General features: G+C 38.5%; 1 protein-coding gene across 4 annotated transcripts in view; it reads right to left on the bottom strand.

Moving 5' to 3' along the window:
- The window catches only part of CNTN1 (contactin 1), a 391570-nt gene that overhangs the window by 48722 nt on the left and 323868 nt on the right, over positions 1-18980 (bottom strand). For all 4 annotated transcript variants that reach the window (XM_063620146.1, XM_063620145.1, XM_055250616.2 and 1 more), the window contains 3 exons: positions 8933-9003; positions 6313-6547; positions 2469-2572 (listed from right to left, as the gene is read on the bottom strand). In XM_063620146.1, the coding sequence (XP_063476216.1) occupies positions 2469-2572; positions 6313-6547; positions 8933-9003 (410 nt within the window). The remainder of the gene's footprint in view (positions 1-2468; positions 2573-6312; positions 6548-8932; positions 9004-18980) is intronic.

The raw sequence follows: 18980 nt of genomic DNA, 5'->3' as shown, positions 1-18980 counted from the left end.
ATTTTAAGAAAGAATGAATGGAAAGAATAATTCTATGATTTACTTCCAGCAATTTTAATCAACCATTCTCTGGAGAGGCAAGAACTAGATTAAAATCTGATTATGACAATTATTACTCAGACAAACATTTCTAACCCTCAAGTTCTTCATCTCTAAAATGGGGATAATAATAGTGTCTATCCTCTAGGGTTGTGTGGATTTAATAAAATGAGCTTAGTTAAGTGTTTAGCACAGTAAGAACTCAAAACGTGTTATCAGTCTTTTCATCATTAACATCATCATGATCATCTTCCTCACTGCCATCATCATCATCACCACCACCACCTTGGAATGCCCAATGACATAAACCAGGAAAATTCTTAAATACAGGTTATTTAATATCTTTCACATAACAGTTCTATGAGGCAGTGGTTACTTTCTCACTTTATAGGTGAGGAAACTCAGAAAGTTCAAATCAATTATCTACAAAATTCTTAAGTGACAGAGCTGAAATATAAACCCATGTTTGCTCAGCAGCAAAGTGCATAAGATTTTACTTAATGTAAGTTGGAAAAGGTCAGAAATGTGTGAAACCAACTCCTCATGGTACATACTTTTCCCTTGAAATTATCATTTGAGAAAATCTTATTTGATAAAGATTACTTTTTACTGACTATGTGAAAATCCTTAATCAAGGTTTAGTTCCCAATTAAAAAAGCATATTTAATTTAATTATTATCTGAATCATTGGTTCCACTATGTTGCTTCCTACCTCTTATTTCCTTTTCTTCTTGTTAAAAGTAAGCAAATTGTCAACATATAATTCTTGGCATTGACAAAGATAATATATAATTTTCTAGCATGTTTTAAATGAATATGTCATATATTTGGCATTTTGACTCAATGATATGGGTTATATGTTAAATTATCCTTTTTTCAATTTTTATTAGTTAGAAATAATATAAAAGAAGAAAAAAATCCTGTGCTCCAAAATTTTACTTTCCAAGCTCTACACCTTGATGCCTTCTCCCAAAGATACCTCAGGCGTATTTATTACAGGGGTTTGTGACATCTAGTGAATTTCTCTCTTTCCCACTTCTTTTCTACTAGCTGTAAACATAATTGTCAGGTTAGTAAGTTATGAATATTGTGTATTCTCAATCTAATTATTCCCAGTCTACTCTTCTCTGTTCTGTAATAAATTCAGCTGAACCCTTGCATAGATGATCTGAGGGCTTTTTAAGATCTTCCCAAATTATAACCTATTGTGTCAAAAAAAAAAAAAAAGAAACTTCCTGTTGGTCTGGGTGTTTCTGCTCAAAGGCTTGAAGGCTTGAGTTTCTTTTACAGCTACATCTCAGAAACATGGCCTTGGGAAAGCCCAACTGTAACATTTTATTTAATCATACTTCATTATTCCTATCAGTATTCAATGAATATCTGTTTAGAGCCTGCCAGGTGCTCAGCACTGTTCTTGCATGGCACTGAGAATAGAACAATACCCTGCCCTCATGGAGCTAATATTGCATGGACAAGGGAGAAGGGAGGGTGCTGGAGCTGAGAATGCAAGCTGGCTGGGGGAGTGGGGGGGGTGGAGGGGCAGCCCTAGACAGCACTCACTGAAAAAAAACAGGGGAGTCTGTGATGTGTGGCAATAAAGCCCCGAACTTTGAATCAGACAACTTGAGTTTTACACACTGCTCTGACACTTTCTGTAAGTGACAACTGAGGCAAGTTGTCAAATCTCTTTGGTATCCATTTGCTCATCTGTAAAGGAAAAACCATGTTAATTCCTTTGAATTTTCACTTGCACTTAAAAATGTGAGACAATGATTTCACATTTCCTACATAACTCAGTCTAAATTGCATTAGCATTGTATTAAAGACCCTAACTAATCTTTCTCGTTTTGATTTTCCAGTTTTTACTCCCTTGACTAAGACAAGTTTTCTCATTTGTGTCTGACTGATTCTTACTGGTTCTTTAAAATTAAGCTCAAGGGAAGTTTTATTTGTGTCATTTGGATTGTTACTTCATAGATAACATACGACATATTTGGTATATTTACAATTGTTTACTTTGGAGGGACTTTTCGAAATGGAACTACTGACTCAAAGAGGATGACTATTTTCAGGATGCTTCTATAAATTACCAAAATCCTTTCCAAAAAAACTTGAGATTCACTAGCTTTTTATGAGAATGTTTTCCTAAAAAGACCTTCGGTAATCATAACTGTTATTACAGTAGTTTTTATTTTGGCTAATTGTTTGCCAGGACTTAGGTTTCTTTACACCTCCCATAGATAGGCCAGTTAGGAACCCCTGTTTTATTCTTAACAATTAACTTATATATGACCACAATACTAGACACAGAGAATAAAGTATTAGTTGCCACATAAATTAATGGGACATTGAAACATACAACACAGTTGAAAACATATGCTTATATATTTATGAATAAATGTATTTAGTTTGATAAAAATTTAACGTACCTGATAGCTTTCCACTATTTTTTCTAAAACATGTTCCCAATGAACAGATATCTCAGAAGATGATAAGACTTTTACACCTACTTCTGTTGGGGCTTCACTGGGAGCTGAAATTTTATGAGAACATTATATTATTAGTGAGATATTTACATTTAAGAAATTTGAATAGCATCATTTGCTATATGAATGCTGTTGGACCATACTTTAATTTTAATGTTTCTAAAATAGCTTTAATATTTTCAAACTGAAATAAGTGCAATTATTTTATTACCTCTTCCTGTATTTTTCTAATGTTACTTTATTTTATGGCATTAGTGATACATGTGCACACACACATTCATTTACATAAATGTTAATATAGACATATACACATACACATTCCCACACACACTTTTACCAAATACAGAAAGCTGCATCAATTTCTATTACATCTGTGAGCAAAAAAATACTATTTTTTAATTTCTCTCAACTGATATGCTTAAGAAAGCCTGTTGATGCAAATTCAAATTATTAATATTTAGCTATCAACTCTATATTATCAGAAATAGGAAATTTGGTATTATAGAAAATTGTTCAATATAATACATTTTCTCTTATTTGCTATTTGTGTGAACTAACTACAAACAGCAATATTATTAATAAAACTTCCCTTTTTGTGTTCAAGCTAAGATCTTTAAAAAAAATTTTTTAAGAGCCTTTGAAACAAGTTGTAACATCCACTGTTTCCTGGGCTCAAGAAAGCTTTTATATGTCTAATCTTCCAACTGGGCATCAAGTCAAATATGTATCAAAAAGGCCTCTGTTCAGGGAAAAAATGTAACTTACATCCCTTATGAAATTTACACAAAGAAACCAATGAAGGCTTTAAGCAGGGGTGATCAATTTTTATTGTCTTTCATTAAAATGCCATAATCCTATTTAATGTTTAAAAATGTTCTACACATGAACGCTGTTGCCTTTCCAAAACAAGGCAAACGTGTAGCACTATGACTGATTTCTCAGCAGTGGAAGAAGAGATTAACACTTATACAAGTTTCAACACATGCAAGTTTTATGAGACTCCTGAAATATTTAGGAAAGAAATATAATTAAATACAAATAGCCATGACTAAATAGATGACAAGCTATTTGCCTGAAAGCTTATTTTAGCATCAAGTAAAGCAGTAAAAAGGTGAGAAGGTAACTTGTAAAATGCTTAAGACACTCATTTTATCTGTAAGATATACTCATGTTCTTCAAATTATTAAAACTGAGTGAAGTTATCATATTTCTTTGTTGTTTTGTTTTGTTTTGTTTTTGAGACGGAGTTTCGCTCTTGTTGCCCAGGCTGGAGTGCAATGGCGCGATCTCAGATCACCACAACCTCCACCTCCCGGGTTCAAGTGATTCTCCTGCCTCAGCCTCCTGAGTAGCTGGGATTACAGGCATGTGCCACCACACCTGGCTAATTTTGTATTTTTAGTAGAGATGGGGTTTCTCCATGTTGGTCAGGCTAGTCTCGAACTCCTGACTTCAAGTGATCTGCCCACCTCGACCTCCCAAAGTGCTGGGATTACAGGCATGAGCCACCACGCCCAGCCAAGTTATCATATTTCTGCTGAATGAGCACACGCATAGAGAATATAAGTTTGTCATCAGGACTTTTCCACTGTTTGATAATAAACAAATTATTTCTACATTTTATTCTTTTGACATATTTGGTTGTGCTAACTTAAAAGTAAAAAAAATACACATACACAAACACACACACACATATTAACATACACATACTTTTGTACATAGTAAAAAATACAGTAAAAAGTGTATATATAATTTTAAATATATACATATATACTTATATATACACACATACTTTTACATATATGAATAACTGCCTTTTATATTAAATTTTGTTATGTATATTTAAGACATATGACATGGTATTATGACATACATACATAGAATACAATGGCATTTAATAAAAGTAAAGATCATAGGATGATTTAATTATATATTATATTTTTAACAAATACTAAAACTAATAATTCTGTGACCGACGAATATACGTGAGAATTTCTGGTGAGGTATAAGGCATGGCTAAATGTCTATTTTGGAGTGAAAACAATGGAAGTTGGGTGAACCAACAGAACCATTTCCTCTAATGATAGAAGAGTACCTCACACACCTTTAGTTTTCAAGCTCTTCTACTTGTGCTTCTCACACATGTGCAAAGAGAAACTTGGCCAAGGGTAAATGTACATTGCCAAAGATCAGAAGGCAATGACGTCTCTATTTGCTTTTCTAGTCATTAATTATTTACACAGTGCACGTGAATAAAGAAAGATTATTATTATTATTATTATTTGAGATGGACTTTCGCTCTTGTTGCCCAGGCTGGAGAGCAATGGCCTGATCTCTGCTCACGGCAACTTCACCTCCCGGGTCCAAGCGATTCTCCTGCCTCAGCCTCCCAAGTAGCTGGGATTACAGGCATGTGTCACCAATCCCGGCTAATTTTTTAGTTTTAGTAGAGACGGGGTTTCTCCATGTTGGTCACACTGGTCTCGAACTCCCAACCTCAGGTGATCCGCCTGCCTCAGCCTCCCAAAGTGCTGGGATTACAGGCGTGAGCCACCGTGCCCAGCTAGAAAGGTATTATTTTTAACAAGAATATAAATAACAAAAGTATAGCAGCTTAAACAGAAATCAGAGAAAATAATGTAATTATGCTCAATCTAAAACTGTATCATTTGTATAAATATATAAAGTCTTCTATGACCATGCTTAGTTAAGTTAAAGTTTCTAGAAAAACAAAAAGAGCTGGTATTAGTATTGTTTTTTTCCTAAATGCCCTACAGGACAAATTTTTCCCTTTTCAAGAAAACAATTTCAATTGACCCCTTTTTCATATAACTATATCTAGATTCCCTTTAACAAAATTTGTGTTCTCTATTGTAATAAAAAGTTACGTAAATGCTATAATTAAACACATTTTTAGGTTAGAATTTTGGGCCATTTTACAAATAATATATATAATATATACGTTATAGAATTTTTTTTTTTTTTTTTTGAGACGGAATCTTGCTCTGTCCCCCAGTCTGGAATGCAGTGGCGTGATCTCGGCTCACTGCAAGCTCCGCCTCCCAGGTTCACGCCATTCTCCCGCCTCAGCCTGCCGAGTAGCTGGGACTATAGGCACCTGCCACCATGGCCAGTTAATTTTTTTTTTTTTTTTTTTTTGAGACGGAGTCTCGCTGTGTCGCCCAGGCTGGAGTGCAGTGGCGCAATCTCGGCTCACTGCAAGCTCCTGCCTCAGCCTCTCTGAGTAGTTGCAACTACAGGCGCCCGCCACCATGCCTAATTTTTTTGTATTTTTTAGTTCAGACAGGGTTTCACCGTGTTCGCCAGGATGGTCTCGATTTCCTGACCTTGTGATCTGCCTGCGTCGGCCTCCCAAAGTGCTGGGATTACAGGCATGCACCACCACGCCTGGCCATATTATAGAATTTTTAAATTATAAACTTTATGAATATACAGACATTTTGAGATTCTGTTCAAGTATGGAGAGTTTCTGACTACAAAATTATAATCAAGAGCCCAAAAATGGAAGTCAGAGCCAATTATTTTAATGGGGATTTCCTAATACCATGGGCATGATCTAAATGATGAAAAAGACTCTAGCAACATTCTCATCATTTAGATGAAGAGGCTGATGTTTAATTTGGTTCAAAATAGTACTCATTTACTAAATGCATAATGCTATAAAAAGGTCTTATTAAGTAAGGCCTGAAAGGAAACAAACTAAATGCCTACTAGAGAATTACGTTTTTCCTCCCTCCTCATGTTGGAAGGTCTTTCTTTTACCTACCGTCTTGTGCTGAATTAATGACTGCTACTAGGCTGTAAGGTCCATCTCCTTTGTTGTTGAAGGCCTTGACTTTAACTTGAAACGCAGTGGAAGGGCTCATGGTTTCGTCTTTATGGACATATCGGCCAGTGTCAGGATTAGTAACTGTGACTTTTTTCCATTCTTCTCCATCAAATGGCTTAAATGCCACTATGTAACCAAAATTGTTGCCATAGTGGTATTCTCTTGACAAAGGCTAAATAGAAATTAAAAGATTGAGTAGGTTTTAGTAATCCAGGTAACAGGGAGGAAACGCTATGGGGATAATGACACACATGGAGGCATGCTCTTTGTAAAAACATACACAGTTCATACATTAGTGCTGGTTCCAAATATCAGGAAAAACTTGCTTAAACACGGGATGATCTTATTTACCAAGTGGTAGCTTCACTACTCCTAGAACACCTCAGGGGCCTCTCACTCCGGGCCTTTTTCCTTTCAGTTCCTTCTGCCTAGAATGTTCTCCTAGATGTTATGTGACTCCTCCTGCCCCCTCACTTTCCCGAGGTAAAATCACCTCGACGTTTTCTCTGACCACAGATTCTGCCACTGCGAGACTCCAACACAGTGCTCCATGCCCCGCACCCTACCTATTGTTTTTCTTTAACCCTAACAAAGTCTATACAATTTACTTATTTATCTACTTTGTTGTCTCTCTCAACTACTAGAATACACGTTTTATGAAGGCAGCGTTTTTGTCAGTTTTGTTTTCCTCTTTAACCCTAGCACCTAGAACAGGGCTTCAAGTAATATGTATTTAGGGGATGAGCAAATGAATTCCATTAGAATTGAAAGGCAATGGTAAGAGAGTTATATAAGACTCTAGCCTAGAATATCTACCTTGTGATCAAAAAGAAACTGGTAAGAGGAATAAAAGTAAGTGACAAGGAGGAAGGGGCAATATTGCACTCATTTGTAGGGGGATGGCTTTGGGTTTCTATCTCCAATTCTAAAGCAAGTGCTTGGTTTTTCATCATTTTCTCAAGGTTTCTTATCACTCATGTCAATTGTCTTATAAAGAAGTCTATGTCAGCCCTCATCACCTATTATTAATAAATACTGACTTACAGCTACTTCTAGTGAGTACTTGTCAGTTAGCCTTTTTTGGCAATTAAGGTAAGTGTGCACATTGTATATTTACTTTTTTTTTAACCAGAAAATCAAATTTAAGATGTCTTGAGGCAAAACCTTGAAGTAAATATAACACTATTGCTTGGACATACTTATATTAAATAGGAAGATAAAGAAATGTGTAAAGGTCAAATGGTAGAAGCTGCATGTGGTTGCACAATATATTAATAGGTATGTGATTTTAGATTATTAGATAGTATAGCCTAACATTTCTACAATAGTTTAAACATTTTGCTTATTGATAGTTCTCTACTTAGTTTTTGGAATTTAGAGTATAACAGAATAGCTATGAAACTCAAAAATAACTCTCAGGCTCTATCTCCAGAAATTTGAACTTGAATCTTTGGAGGAGAATTTCCAATACTGAATTTTTTTTATAAGGCCCATCTTATTCTGTAGCAGATATCCACAGAATTTATAAAAATCAACCCATAAGAGAAAAAGCGAAATGTTCTAATTTGTATAATATTTGCATTTTTTGGACATTTCATTGGCAGTAATACTTAGAAATAAATATTTTAAGATTCAGATTAGCAAACAGATTTCTTTTTGCTAAATCTTGCTTTAAAATGTGATTTAAATGCTAAGTATAGAAAATGACTACAAAGCACACAGTGAGTCAAGTTTTGCTAAACATTCACTTATTAAATAAATCCATTTGACTGATGCAAAGAATAAAACCTGTCATTTTTTCCACAGTCTTCGAAATCCTTTGGAGCCTAAATTGTGCTCTTTGACTACCTGCAGTGATTTGACACTAAGTGTATTTAATGAATAAATGAATCTGTATAGACCATGTGATCTGGATAAATGCCAGGTGTCTAAGTCAGACAATTTTGTCCTGTCACAACTTTTCCCACCCCTCCCAATATCTTTCCTATTTCAAAAATCCAGCCAAGATATATTGTTTTCTAGATTGTAGCCTCTTATACAGAACTCTTTGACTCCTGAAACTGTAATAAAATGCTTTGGATTCCTCAGTAACTAGTCCATGGGTGACTTCTAAGACTGACCTATCATGCTAGATTACACCAGTGATCAAAGTAAGCTTCAAGTGAGGAGGCAGTCTCCAATTTAAAAATGGGTTTTGATACAAAGTTTGTAAATGGAATCTTTGGAATTTAGAATGTCCAGAGACAATGTTTAAAATTACAATTAGATTACCAGACTACAATGATCAAAGTATCTCTGGAATCAGACAGCTGAATGTTTAATCACCTAGGCTAACACATCTCTTAGCATCCAGGATTTATTCTTGCATAGGAGCTACACACTAAGCCACAGTATGCCAGATAAAATCTGATTTGCATTTAAGAAAAAAAATAGTAATATATTATTGCTTGTGCAGTAGGCATTCACTTTCATCTCAATTTATTTCAGGAAACAAAATGGGGTGGAAGTTAAATATACATAGAGCAACCTATAATACGTGCAACTCATCAATACTTACCGCCCATGTTATGGTCAGCTCTCTGTTTTTTCCACCTCCACCTCCTACATCTGAAGGAGCCACATTTGGTGCTGAAACAAACAAACAAATATATGCAAAACAACAACAAAAATAGGGCCTGTATTTTTTTCCTGGTGTTAGAATTCTTATTCACCACAGAAACCACAAATGTTTTTCTTTTACTAGGAAAAACATACTGGACAAATGATCCACTCAATTATAATAACAATGGCTCACAGTAGCTGTGATAATCAGTTTTTCTGCCAAGATAAAAATTGATTTGGTGCCATAGGAAGTGTTCCCATTTCTCTCAGCAAGAGACAGTGAACCAAATTTGCTTCCCCATCTTTTTCTTCTTTCTGTCCTTTCAGTTAATATGATTTTGAAAGATTACATGGACTGTTGGAAAAAGATTTTGCCACTTTTACTTTTGAACCCTATGAACTTCTAACGACTTAATGTTGTGTTAGTTTCATGCTTCATTCTACAAATAAATGTTAAGAAACCATGCATCGGTATTGGATAATGTTTCCCCAAATATCTAGAAATATTAGAAATCTAATATCGTCTCTTATGCTCTCACTTTCAATTCCCCAATTTTTTTCTGAAACTGCGCCATCAGTGACTCCAAAGTACTCTCTCCCCCGTTCTCTTATCATCTTGTAGTATCAGTTTCCCTGCTAGAAAGACCCTTTGTAGTCTCTGATCTTAAAAATCTTTCTGTCATACTGCTTTCTTCTTAATCCCCAAGCCATCACATCCGTTTCTGCCACTGTACTGCATGGAAGAACTGATATATGGCTATTTTTTTTTTGTACTTCACTCCATAATCACTTTTTAACAACCCACAATATATCCAATATAGGAGTTAAGAAGAAATCACTGAGGCAGAAAGAAAGGGTATGGGAGTCCTTGGTAAGGCTTTGCTTTTTAATGAAAAGCAGCCCCAAATCATTTTCTAAGAAAGAGCAGCCTGTAAAGTCGAGTTGCAGACATAGACAAGCAAGCTGGGAGCTTGAACGGGTGAATGCCGGCAGGAACTATGGACTACACGTGTTCAAGATGGCAGCTCCATCTTTCCTTTTCTTTGTCAGCCACATGTACAGTAAGAAGCAGACAAGATGTCACTGATCAACTGGAATGCCTATTTGCATAATAAGATTAGGGTACAGTGACCAGCCTTCCCCACGCACTATGTAAACATCATACCTGATCAAACCCATCTGCGAGCCCTATGTAAATCAGACACCACCTCCTCAAACCTGACTATAAAATCCAGCACATTCAACGCCAGCCAGTCTTTTCTCCTCGGGGACCCCTCTCCCTCTACAGAAAGAGACCTGTTTCTCTTTCACTTCTCTTCTGCCTATTAAACCTTCACTCCTAAACTCCTTGTGTGTGTCCACGTCCTAAGTTTTCCTGGTGTGAGATGATGAATCCCAGGGTATATACCCCAGACAACGTAGCCATTTCATATTGGGGACCTCATCCAGGATACCAGGGTACAACATTAATCAAAACAATGAGTAGAGGAGCAGACTCCAACTCTGTCCTTTCATTCCGAGGCTATTGGCCTCCATTTAAGAACCAAATCAAACCAAATACTGGACCCTCTTCAGCCATAAAACAATTAGCGTGGCTGCCAGCCATATAAGACTTGGGGGACAGGCTTACTGGGGAGAACATGGAGAACCCATGAACATAGGTTGCTTGGCATATTGGCCATGTTTGAACCAGCTTTCTTTCATGGAGTAGTTAGCTGTCATGTGGGGCTGGAAGAAATCCTGGAGCAACTGAGAATTTCTGGCTGGGGCTACCCCTGGTGTTATCCAAAGGCTACTGGACTGACCCCAGCCTCTGTCCCCCCAATGGGCTATTGGCCATAAGATCTCCAACTTTCCTATCATAATTTCTTTCTTTCCTGTTGGCAACTGTCATAACTCTTATCCTCTTTGTGTATGCAATGTGTGGGAAGATTTATGGTTCAGGGAAGGAGTCCTGTTTGGCAAGATCAGAGAATGTCATAGTAAATGGGCATATAGCTCAAGGGAAGGTGTTTTTGTGATGTTCTAGGAACAGAGGGTACCCCCAGTGAGCATCTCTCCCTGCCCTTGTTCTAGAGAGCGCATGGCATTTCCAGGTCTCTCTCTCTGCCCTTGATCTGGAGAGCACATGGCATGTCAAGGTCACTCTGCCCTTGGTCTGGAGAGCACATGGCATCTCAAAGTCAGCAGCACCACCTAGTGGAATAGGAATCCTCTCCATAAGGCACATTGTCCTTTACCCAAACTCTCTAGCTTCCCAATTCTCTCCCCTTTTTATGCCTCTCTACTAGAAACCAGGCTTTATGCTGTTTCTGTGAATGGGAAAACTCTGCCTTCAGCAATTAGGAGTAAAATGTCCTCCAAAACCAAATTTTAGTCTTAATACTGTCCTTTCTTCATGAAAATGGCCATTTGGTCCCTATATTCTTTTAAGATACCTATTCTGCCTCCGATTAGAATGGTACTTAATTAGTAAGGGGATTTTAAGTCCAGAAGTTAACTGGAACCATTCTCTAAGGGTAAACAATTTAGCATGGGCCATAATAGCAGGATATGGAGTTCAAACCAGCATGCTTCCTCCATTAAGGAGGCGAGTGCAACAGTTGCCCAAATGCGACTGTTACACACTCTCTCCCAAGATCTATTTTTCAGGGAGCCCCAAAGGCCAGACAAGTCTAGTCAGAGGACTAGAGTTGCATGGGTGAGGGTGACTAAAACCCACCACTTAGTTCCTCTGGTTCCATGGCTGGGGAAGCCACACCTGCAACCATGGGCAGCACATTTAACAAGGTGCCGGGATGCCAGGAACCATGGAGAGAAAACAGCAGGGGGACACCCCCACTGTCTTTCTCCCACCTTGGGTCACATCAAAAGGAAGGAGACTAAAGGGATGCCTTTTTTTCCTTCTCTTTATCATCTAAGGCCTGTACTCCTCTGGAGTGCATTCTGAAGCACAGGGACTCCTTTGATCCTGAGACTTTGAAATAAAAATGGCTCATTTTCTTTTGCACAAGGGCATGGCCTTCTTACTAGCCCTTTGCAGGTGTAGCAATCATATCAGGCAGGCCCAAAGGGAATGATTCCCTAAGACTAGAAAAGCAACTTCCAGAGGAGCCATCTGAGAATCCCCCTTATTTGGGGTCATCTCAAGTTCCCATCTCATTACAGAATCTTAGGCAAATGAAGGAAGATTTAGGCCAATTTTCTGACGATCCTGATAGGTATATAGAACCCTTCCAAAATTTAACTCAAGTGTTTCACCACACATGGAGAGATGTTATGCTGCCCTTAAGCCAAATCCTAACCACAGTGGAAAAGCAGGCAGCTCTGCAGGCAGCAGAAAATTCTGGGGATGAACAACATATCTCCTGTGGTAGATTAAAAAGGAAAAAAGGAGATAAGGAAGGCAAAGAAACAATGGAAACACCATTCCCAATAGGAAGGGAAGCAGTTCCTGTAAAAAAAAAAACCCTAATTGGAACACCAGTGATGCCACAGATGGATGGAAAATGAAACACCATTTAATGTACATATTGGAGGGCCTATGAAGAGCTAGGGCAAAATCTATTAATTACTCTGTACTTTCCAAGATAGACCAAAACCAGATGAGAATCCTGCAGCCTTTATGGAAAGACTGATAGGCACTCATAAAACATACCTTTATCCCCTGCATCAGTCGAGGACAGCTCATCCTAAGGGACAAGTTTATTAAAAAGACAGCTCCCAATATTAGAAGGAAAATACAGAAGAAGGCTATAGCACCAGATAGCATCTTGGAGAACCTCCTAAGGGTGACCACTTTGGTGTTTTATAATAGGGACCAGGAGGAGGAGATCCAGGAGAAAGAGAGGAAGCAAAAGAGAAGGGCAGAGGCACTAACAGGTGCTCTGCAGACATACAAAGCCCAGGATCCCTGAGGTACATCTGCTAGTTTCTATCAGTGCAGCAAGTCGGGGCACTTTAAGAAAGAATGCCCAGGCAGCAAGAAAAAACCACCTTAACCTTGTCTAGCCTGTGGAAGGAAGCACTGGAAGTCAGACTGCCCCCAGAGATGAAAGTCACTGGGCTCCAAACCAGTCTCACAGATGGTCCAACAGGATTAATGGGTCCTGGAGCTCCAGTGGCTCAAACCAACATACAGCACAGGAGCCCTGGGTGATTCTGGAAATTGAAGGAAGGTAGATCTCTTTGTGAACACTACAGCCAGTCTCTCTCTCTCTTCTCCTCTCTAATCCAGGCCTCCCCTCTTTCCGTAGCATGACCATGGCATCACAGGGCATCTCAGGAAAAACTCTAATTCAATATTTTTCACAACCCCTTAGGTTGCAGATGGGGAAACCTATTATTTACACATGCCTTTTTTAATCATGCCAAAAAGTTCCACTCCTTTAATAGGTAGAGATATTTTACTTGCATGCAGACCAGCATCCTTACAGCCTCAGGACAAACTCTTTGTCACCCCCTGGTAGAAGCTAATATCAATCCGGAAGTGTGGGCAACTCAAGGAAGAATAAGTTGAGCTGTAACTGCTAGGCCAGTACAGATCCATCTTAAGGATCCCACTTCTTTTCCTAACCAGAAACAATATCCACTGAAGCCAGAGGCTAGGAAAGGGCTAGAAGCCATTATTAATAACCTGAAGATGCAGGGCCTCTTCAAAACCTCAAGCAGCCCATTCAACACCCCAATGTTAGGAGCACATAAAACTCAATGGGGAATGTAGACTACTTCAGGACTTCCATCTCCTTGAGGCCATAGTCGCAGCCTTTCCATTGGAAGGGACTTCAATCTGTATATATCAGAAAGGAAGGAAATGACCCTGGGAGTTTTAACACAGGTCTGTGGACCAGCTCAACAGTCAGTGGGTTACCTGAGTAAGGAACTTAATTTGGTGGTTAAAGGATGGCCAGCATGCCCCTGATCCATTGCTGCAGTGGCCCTACTGGTCCCAGAAGCCTCCAAATTAACCCTGGGAAATGACATGACTATTTATACCCCATATAATGTGGTGGGATTACTTTCCTCTAAGGGAAGCCTTTGGTTAACAGACAGCAGGCTCCTTAAATATCAAGCCCTACTGTTAGAGGATTCCACCATTCAGTTAAACACTTGTTTTTGCTTAAGCCCAGTCACTTTTCTCCCCAAGGGAACTGGAGAACCTGAATATGACTGTGAACAAGTTGTGGTACAGACCTATGTGGCCAGGGAAGATCTCAGGGAAACTCCCCTAGAAAATCCAGATTGGACCCTCTTCATGGACAGAGGCTCCTTTACAGAGCAAGGAGTACAGAAGGCAGGATATGCAGTAGTCACTCTGAATGTTATTGAAAGTGTGTCTCTCACTCCAGGCATAAGTGCTCAACCGGCTGAACTGATAGCTCTTACAAGAGCACTTGAGTTAAGCAAGGTAAAGGTAGCTAACATTTACACTGACTCCAAGTATGCTTTTTTAGTTCTCCATGCTCATGCTACCATTTGGTGCAAAGAAGGTTATAAATGAAAGAGATTTTATATAAGAAAGGATCTTGTATGAGAAATACTTGTCCTAAAGAAAATAGCTAGTTGTTTAAAAGAGAGATGTTTAGGACAAGTCAGAAGGTTTAAGCATGTCAGAGATGGTTCATGGAAGTCATGAAAGGATTAGAAGGATGGTAAATACATGTCCTAAAAAGAATAGTTGGTTGTTTAAAAAGGATGTTTAGGACAAGCCAGAAAGTTTAAGCATGTCATAGATAGTTGGTGGAAGCTGTGAAGGAATTAATTGCAGGAAAGATTTAGCTAGGGTTAACACTAAAATCACACTAGCCACCCAATAACATATTTCTCCCAATCATATTGCAAGTTATAAAAGACGACCTAGACCAGAAATTATCCCCTAATGGCAAAGCAAGGGGGGAATATATGTTTTTCTCAAAGAAACAAAAATGTTGCTTTTATATCAACACTTCTGGTAAAGTACAGCAACATTTGGTAGAAGCAAACCAGTATTTCATTTCATCAAAATGACTGACAGGTATGAAACCCTACTGTTATGATTGTGGCCTATAGTACCTCCACTAATAGTGGCAATCTTAATACTCATATTCGAACTAACATTCATCTCTTCTCATTTAGAAACAATCAAACTCCAAATGGTGCTGCAGACAGAACCATACATGGACATGCCTTTCTTCCAAGGACCCTTAGATTGACCCCAGGAGGAGCCATAGCTGCTGTTCCCCACACAATGCCCCCTTTTAGGAGGAAGTTGCCAGAAAGAGTCATCATTCAAATGACCACTAACAGCAGTTAGGGTTACCACTCCAGAGGGGAGAACGATAAGAAGTTAAGAAGAAATCACTTAGGCAGAAAGTAACTGTATAAGAGTCCTTGGTAATGCTTTGCTTTCTAATGAAAGGCAGCCACAAATCATTTTCTAACAAAGAGCAGCCTGTAAAGTTGAGCTGCAGACATAAACAAGCAAGCTTGGAGCTTGCATGGGTGAATGCTGGCAGGAAGTAAGGACTAGACATGTTCAAGATGGTCCACCTCCTCTTCTCTTTGTCAGCCAAGTGTACAGTGAGAATCAGAGAAGATGGCACCAGTCAACTGGAAAGCCCATTTGCATACTAACATTAGAGTGGGACAACCAAACTTCCCTGTGCATTATGTGAACGTCATACCTGATCAAACCAATCTGTGAGCCCTATGTAAATCAGGCACCGCCTCCTCAAACCTGACTATAAAATTTGGCGCATTCACTGACAGCCAGTCTTTTCTGCTGAGGGACCCCTCTCTCTCTATAGAGAAAACTGTTTCACTTCTCTTCTGCCTATTATACCTCTGCTCCTAAACTCCTCATGTGAGTCCATGTCCTAAATTTTTCTGGTGCAAGATGACAAACCCCAGGGTATATACCCCAGGTGATATAGCTGCTTCATATCCACTTCTTTAAATAACTGAAATTTCTCTTTAAAAACACACAAAATCGCTTTGAACTGCCAAGTCCAATGGCCTCTTCATTGATTCTCTCCAGGTTTTTCTCTCTCCTTGAAACTCCTTCAGGTAAGCACTGTACCTTATTGGATTTGTATGCTTAGCACCTAATTGGCCTTGTACAGATGAATAAAGTATTCATTGTTTGTTCCTGCAATCTGGGCACCACCCAGCTACCCAGCCATGTGGATGAAGTCCATGTTTCTATAGAGGACATACCTTTTTCCATGCAAATGCTTTGACTCAGTCTGAAATACCGTCCTGAAATCTGTTAATGTTTCAAAGAGATGAAATGTTAGTCCCCAAATCCCCTCCCATTTTGGAATAGCCACATCTTCCTTAGAGTGCTGAAAGCAAGGTATCCTTTTACTGAATTGTAGCTCCTAATAATTGTGATTCAAAGATACCTACATGAAAACTTCTGATATTAGCTATGTAAATTCTTTGGCAAAGTATGTACATTAATTAAACAGAAACAAATAAAACTCTATGCAGAACTATATGGTGGATCACGCCTGCTTAGGGGACACAGAGAAGGCACCCAGACTTTTCCCACCAGCACCCAGCCCCTGAGCTAATACCACCTCCAGTGTGCCCACACACAGTCTCCAGCAGGGGTCCTCTGCTCCCGCCCCCCAGCTGTGTTGCCTCTGCCACTGTGGTGAACATCTGCAGGGAGGCAGACACCCCAGCACTTGTTAGCACTCTGCTGCAGCTGCTACACCTTAGCCCTCCCTTCCAGTGCAGTGGATTCCAAACCTTGAGGAGACAGAGGACAAAGTCAGGGTCCAATACGAGTCCCCCAGAGTTATAGCATGCAGTCCAGGAATTGGGAGGTGAATGTTGGCCCCATAAAATCTTGCAGAAGCTAGTTGGCTGAATCTACCTTATACCACAATCAAACCCTCAAGGTCATCAAATAGGATAAAAGAGAAAAAAAATCAAAGGTCATCAATTTCAAAGCTTAAAGGTAGATAAGGCCACAAAGATGAAAAAGAATCCTCTGAGAAGGCTTAAAATTGAAAAAGCCAGAGTGCCTTGTTTCCTCCAAATAATGGAATCACCTCTCCAGCAAAGGTTCTGAACTGGGCTCAGATGGCTGGATTGACAGAAATAGAATTCAGAATATCCACAGGAATGAAGATTATTGAGCTACAGCAGTATACTGTAACCCAAGGTAAGGAAGCTAAAAATAATTCTAAAACAATGAAGGAACTGACAGAAAAAATAGACAGTTTAGAAAAGAATGTAACCAACCTGATGGAGATAAAAAACACACTACAAGAATTTCATAATGCAATCACATGTATCAACAGCAGAATAGACCAAGCAGAGGAAATAATCTCAGAGCTTGAAGACTGGCTTTCTGAAATAAGACAGTCAGACAAGAATAGAGAGAAGAGAATAAAAAGGAATGAAAAAAATTCAAAAAATATGTGACCGAATCATTGGTGTCCCTGGAAAAGATGGGAAGAATGGAACTAACTTGGAAACCGTATTTCATGATATTATCCAGGAGAAATTCCCCAACCTAACTAGCAAGGCCAACATTCAAACTCAGAAAATTCAGAGAACCACAGTAAGATACTTCACAAGGAGATCATCCCCAAGACACATAATCATCATATTTTTAAAGATTGAAATGAAAGAAAAAATGCTAAAGACAGCTAGAAAGAAAGGTCAGATCAACTACAAAGGAAGCCAATCAGACTAAAAATGGACCTTTCAGCAGAAGCCCTACAAGCCAGAAGAGATTTGGGGCCAATATTCAACATTCTTACAGAAAAGAAATTCCAACCCAGAATTCTATATCTAGCCAAACTAAGCTTCATAAGCCAAGGAGAAATAAGATCCTTTTCAGATAAGCAAACACTGAAGGAATTACCACCAGACCTGCCTTACAAGAGCTCCTGAAGGAATCACTAAATATGGAAGGGAAAGACCATCACCAGACACCACAAAAACACACTGAATTACACAGACCAGTGACACTATAAAGCAACCACATAAACAAGTCTGCAAAATAACCAGCTAACGTCATAATGACAGTATAAAATCCACACATATCAACAGTGACCTTAAATGTAAATGACTAAATGCCCCAATTAAAACACACAAAGTGGCAAGCTGGATAAAGAACCAAGACCCACTGGTATGTTGTCTTCAAGAGATCCATCTCACATGCAGTGACACTCATAGCCTCAAAATAAAGGGATGAAGAAAAATCCACCAAGCAAATGGAAAACAGTAAAAATTAAGGTTTGCAATCCTAGTTTCTGACAAAACAGACTTTAAACCAATAAAGATCAAAAAAGTCAAAGAAGGGAATTACATAATGGTAAAGGGTTCAATTCAACAAGAAAATCTAACTATACTAAATATGTATACACCCAAGACAGGAGCACCCAGATTCATAAAGCAAATTCTTAGAGACCTTTAAAGAGACTTAGACTCCCACATAATAATGAGTCTTTAATACCTCACTGACAATATTAGACAGATCATCAAGATGGAAAATTAACAAAGATGATTAGGACCTGAACTCAGCATTGGATCAAATGGACCTGATAGATACCTACAGAACTCTCCACCCCAAAATAACAGAATATATACTCTTCTCATTGCCACATGGCACATACTCAAGAATTGAGCACATAATTAGAAATAAAACACTCCTCAGAAAATGCAAAAGAAATGAAATAATAAGAAACAATCTCTTGGACCACAGCAAAATCAAATTAGAAATCAAGAATGAAATTCACTCAACACCATACAATCACATGAAAATTGAATAACTGCTCCTGAAAGATATTTGGGTAAATAATAAAATTAAAGCAGAAATCAAGAAGATATTTGAAACTAATGAAAACAAAGATACAATATACCAGAATCTCTGGGACACAGCTAATGCAGTGTTAAGAGGAAAATTCATAGCACTAAATGCCCCATCAAAAAGTTAGAAAGATCTCAAGTTAAAAACCTAAAATCACAACTAAAAAAACTAGAGAACCAAGAGCAAACAAATCCTA

Source organism: Symphalangus syndactylus, chromosome 17 (genome assembly GCF_028878055.3).
Source record: "Symphalangus syndactylus isolate Jambi chromosome 17, NHGRI_mSymSyn1-v2.1_pri, whole genome shotgun sequence".
Taxonomy (NCBI): Eukaryota; Metazoa; Chordata; class Mammalia; order Primates; family Hylobatidae; genus Symphalangus; species Symphalangus syndactylus.
Note: the sequence above shows the minus strand (reverse complement) of the source record. Positions and strands in the feature narration are given on the sequence as shown.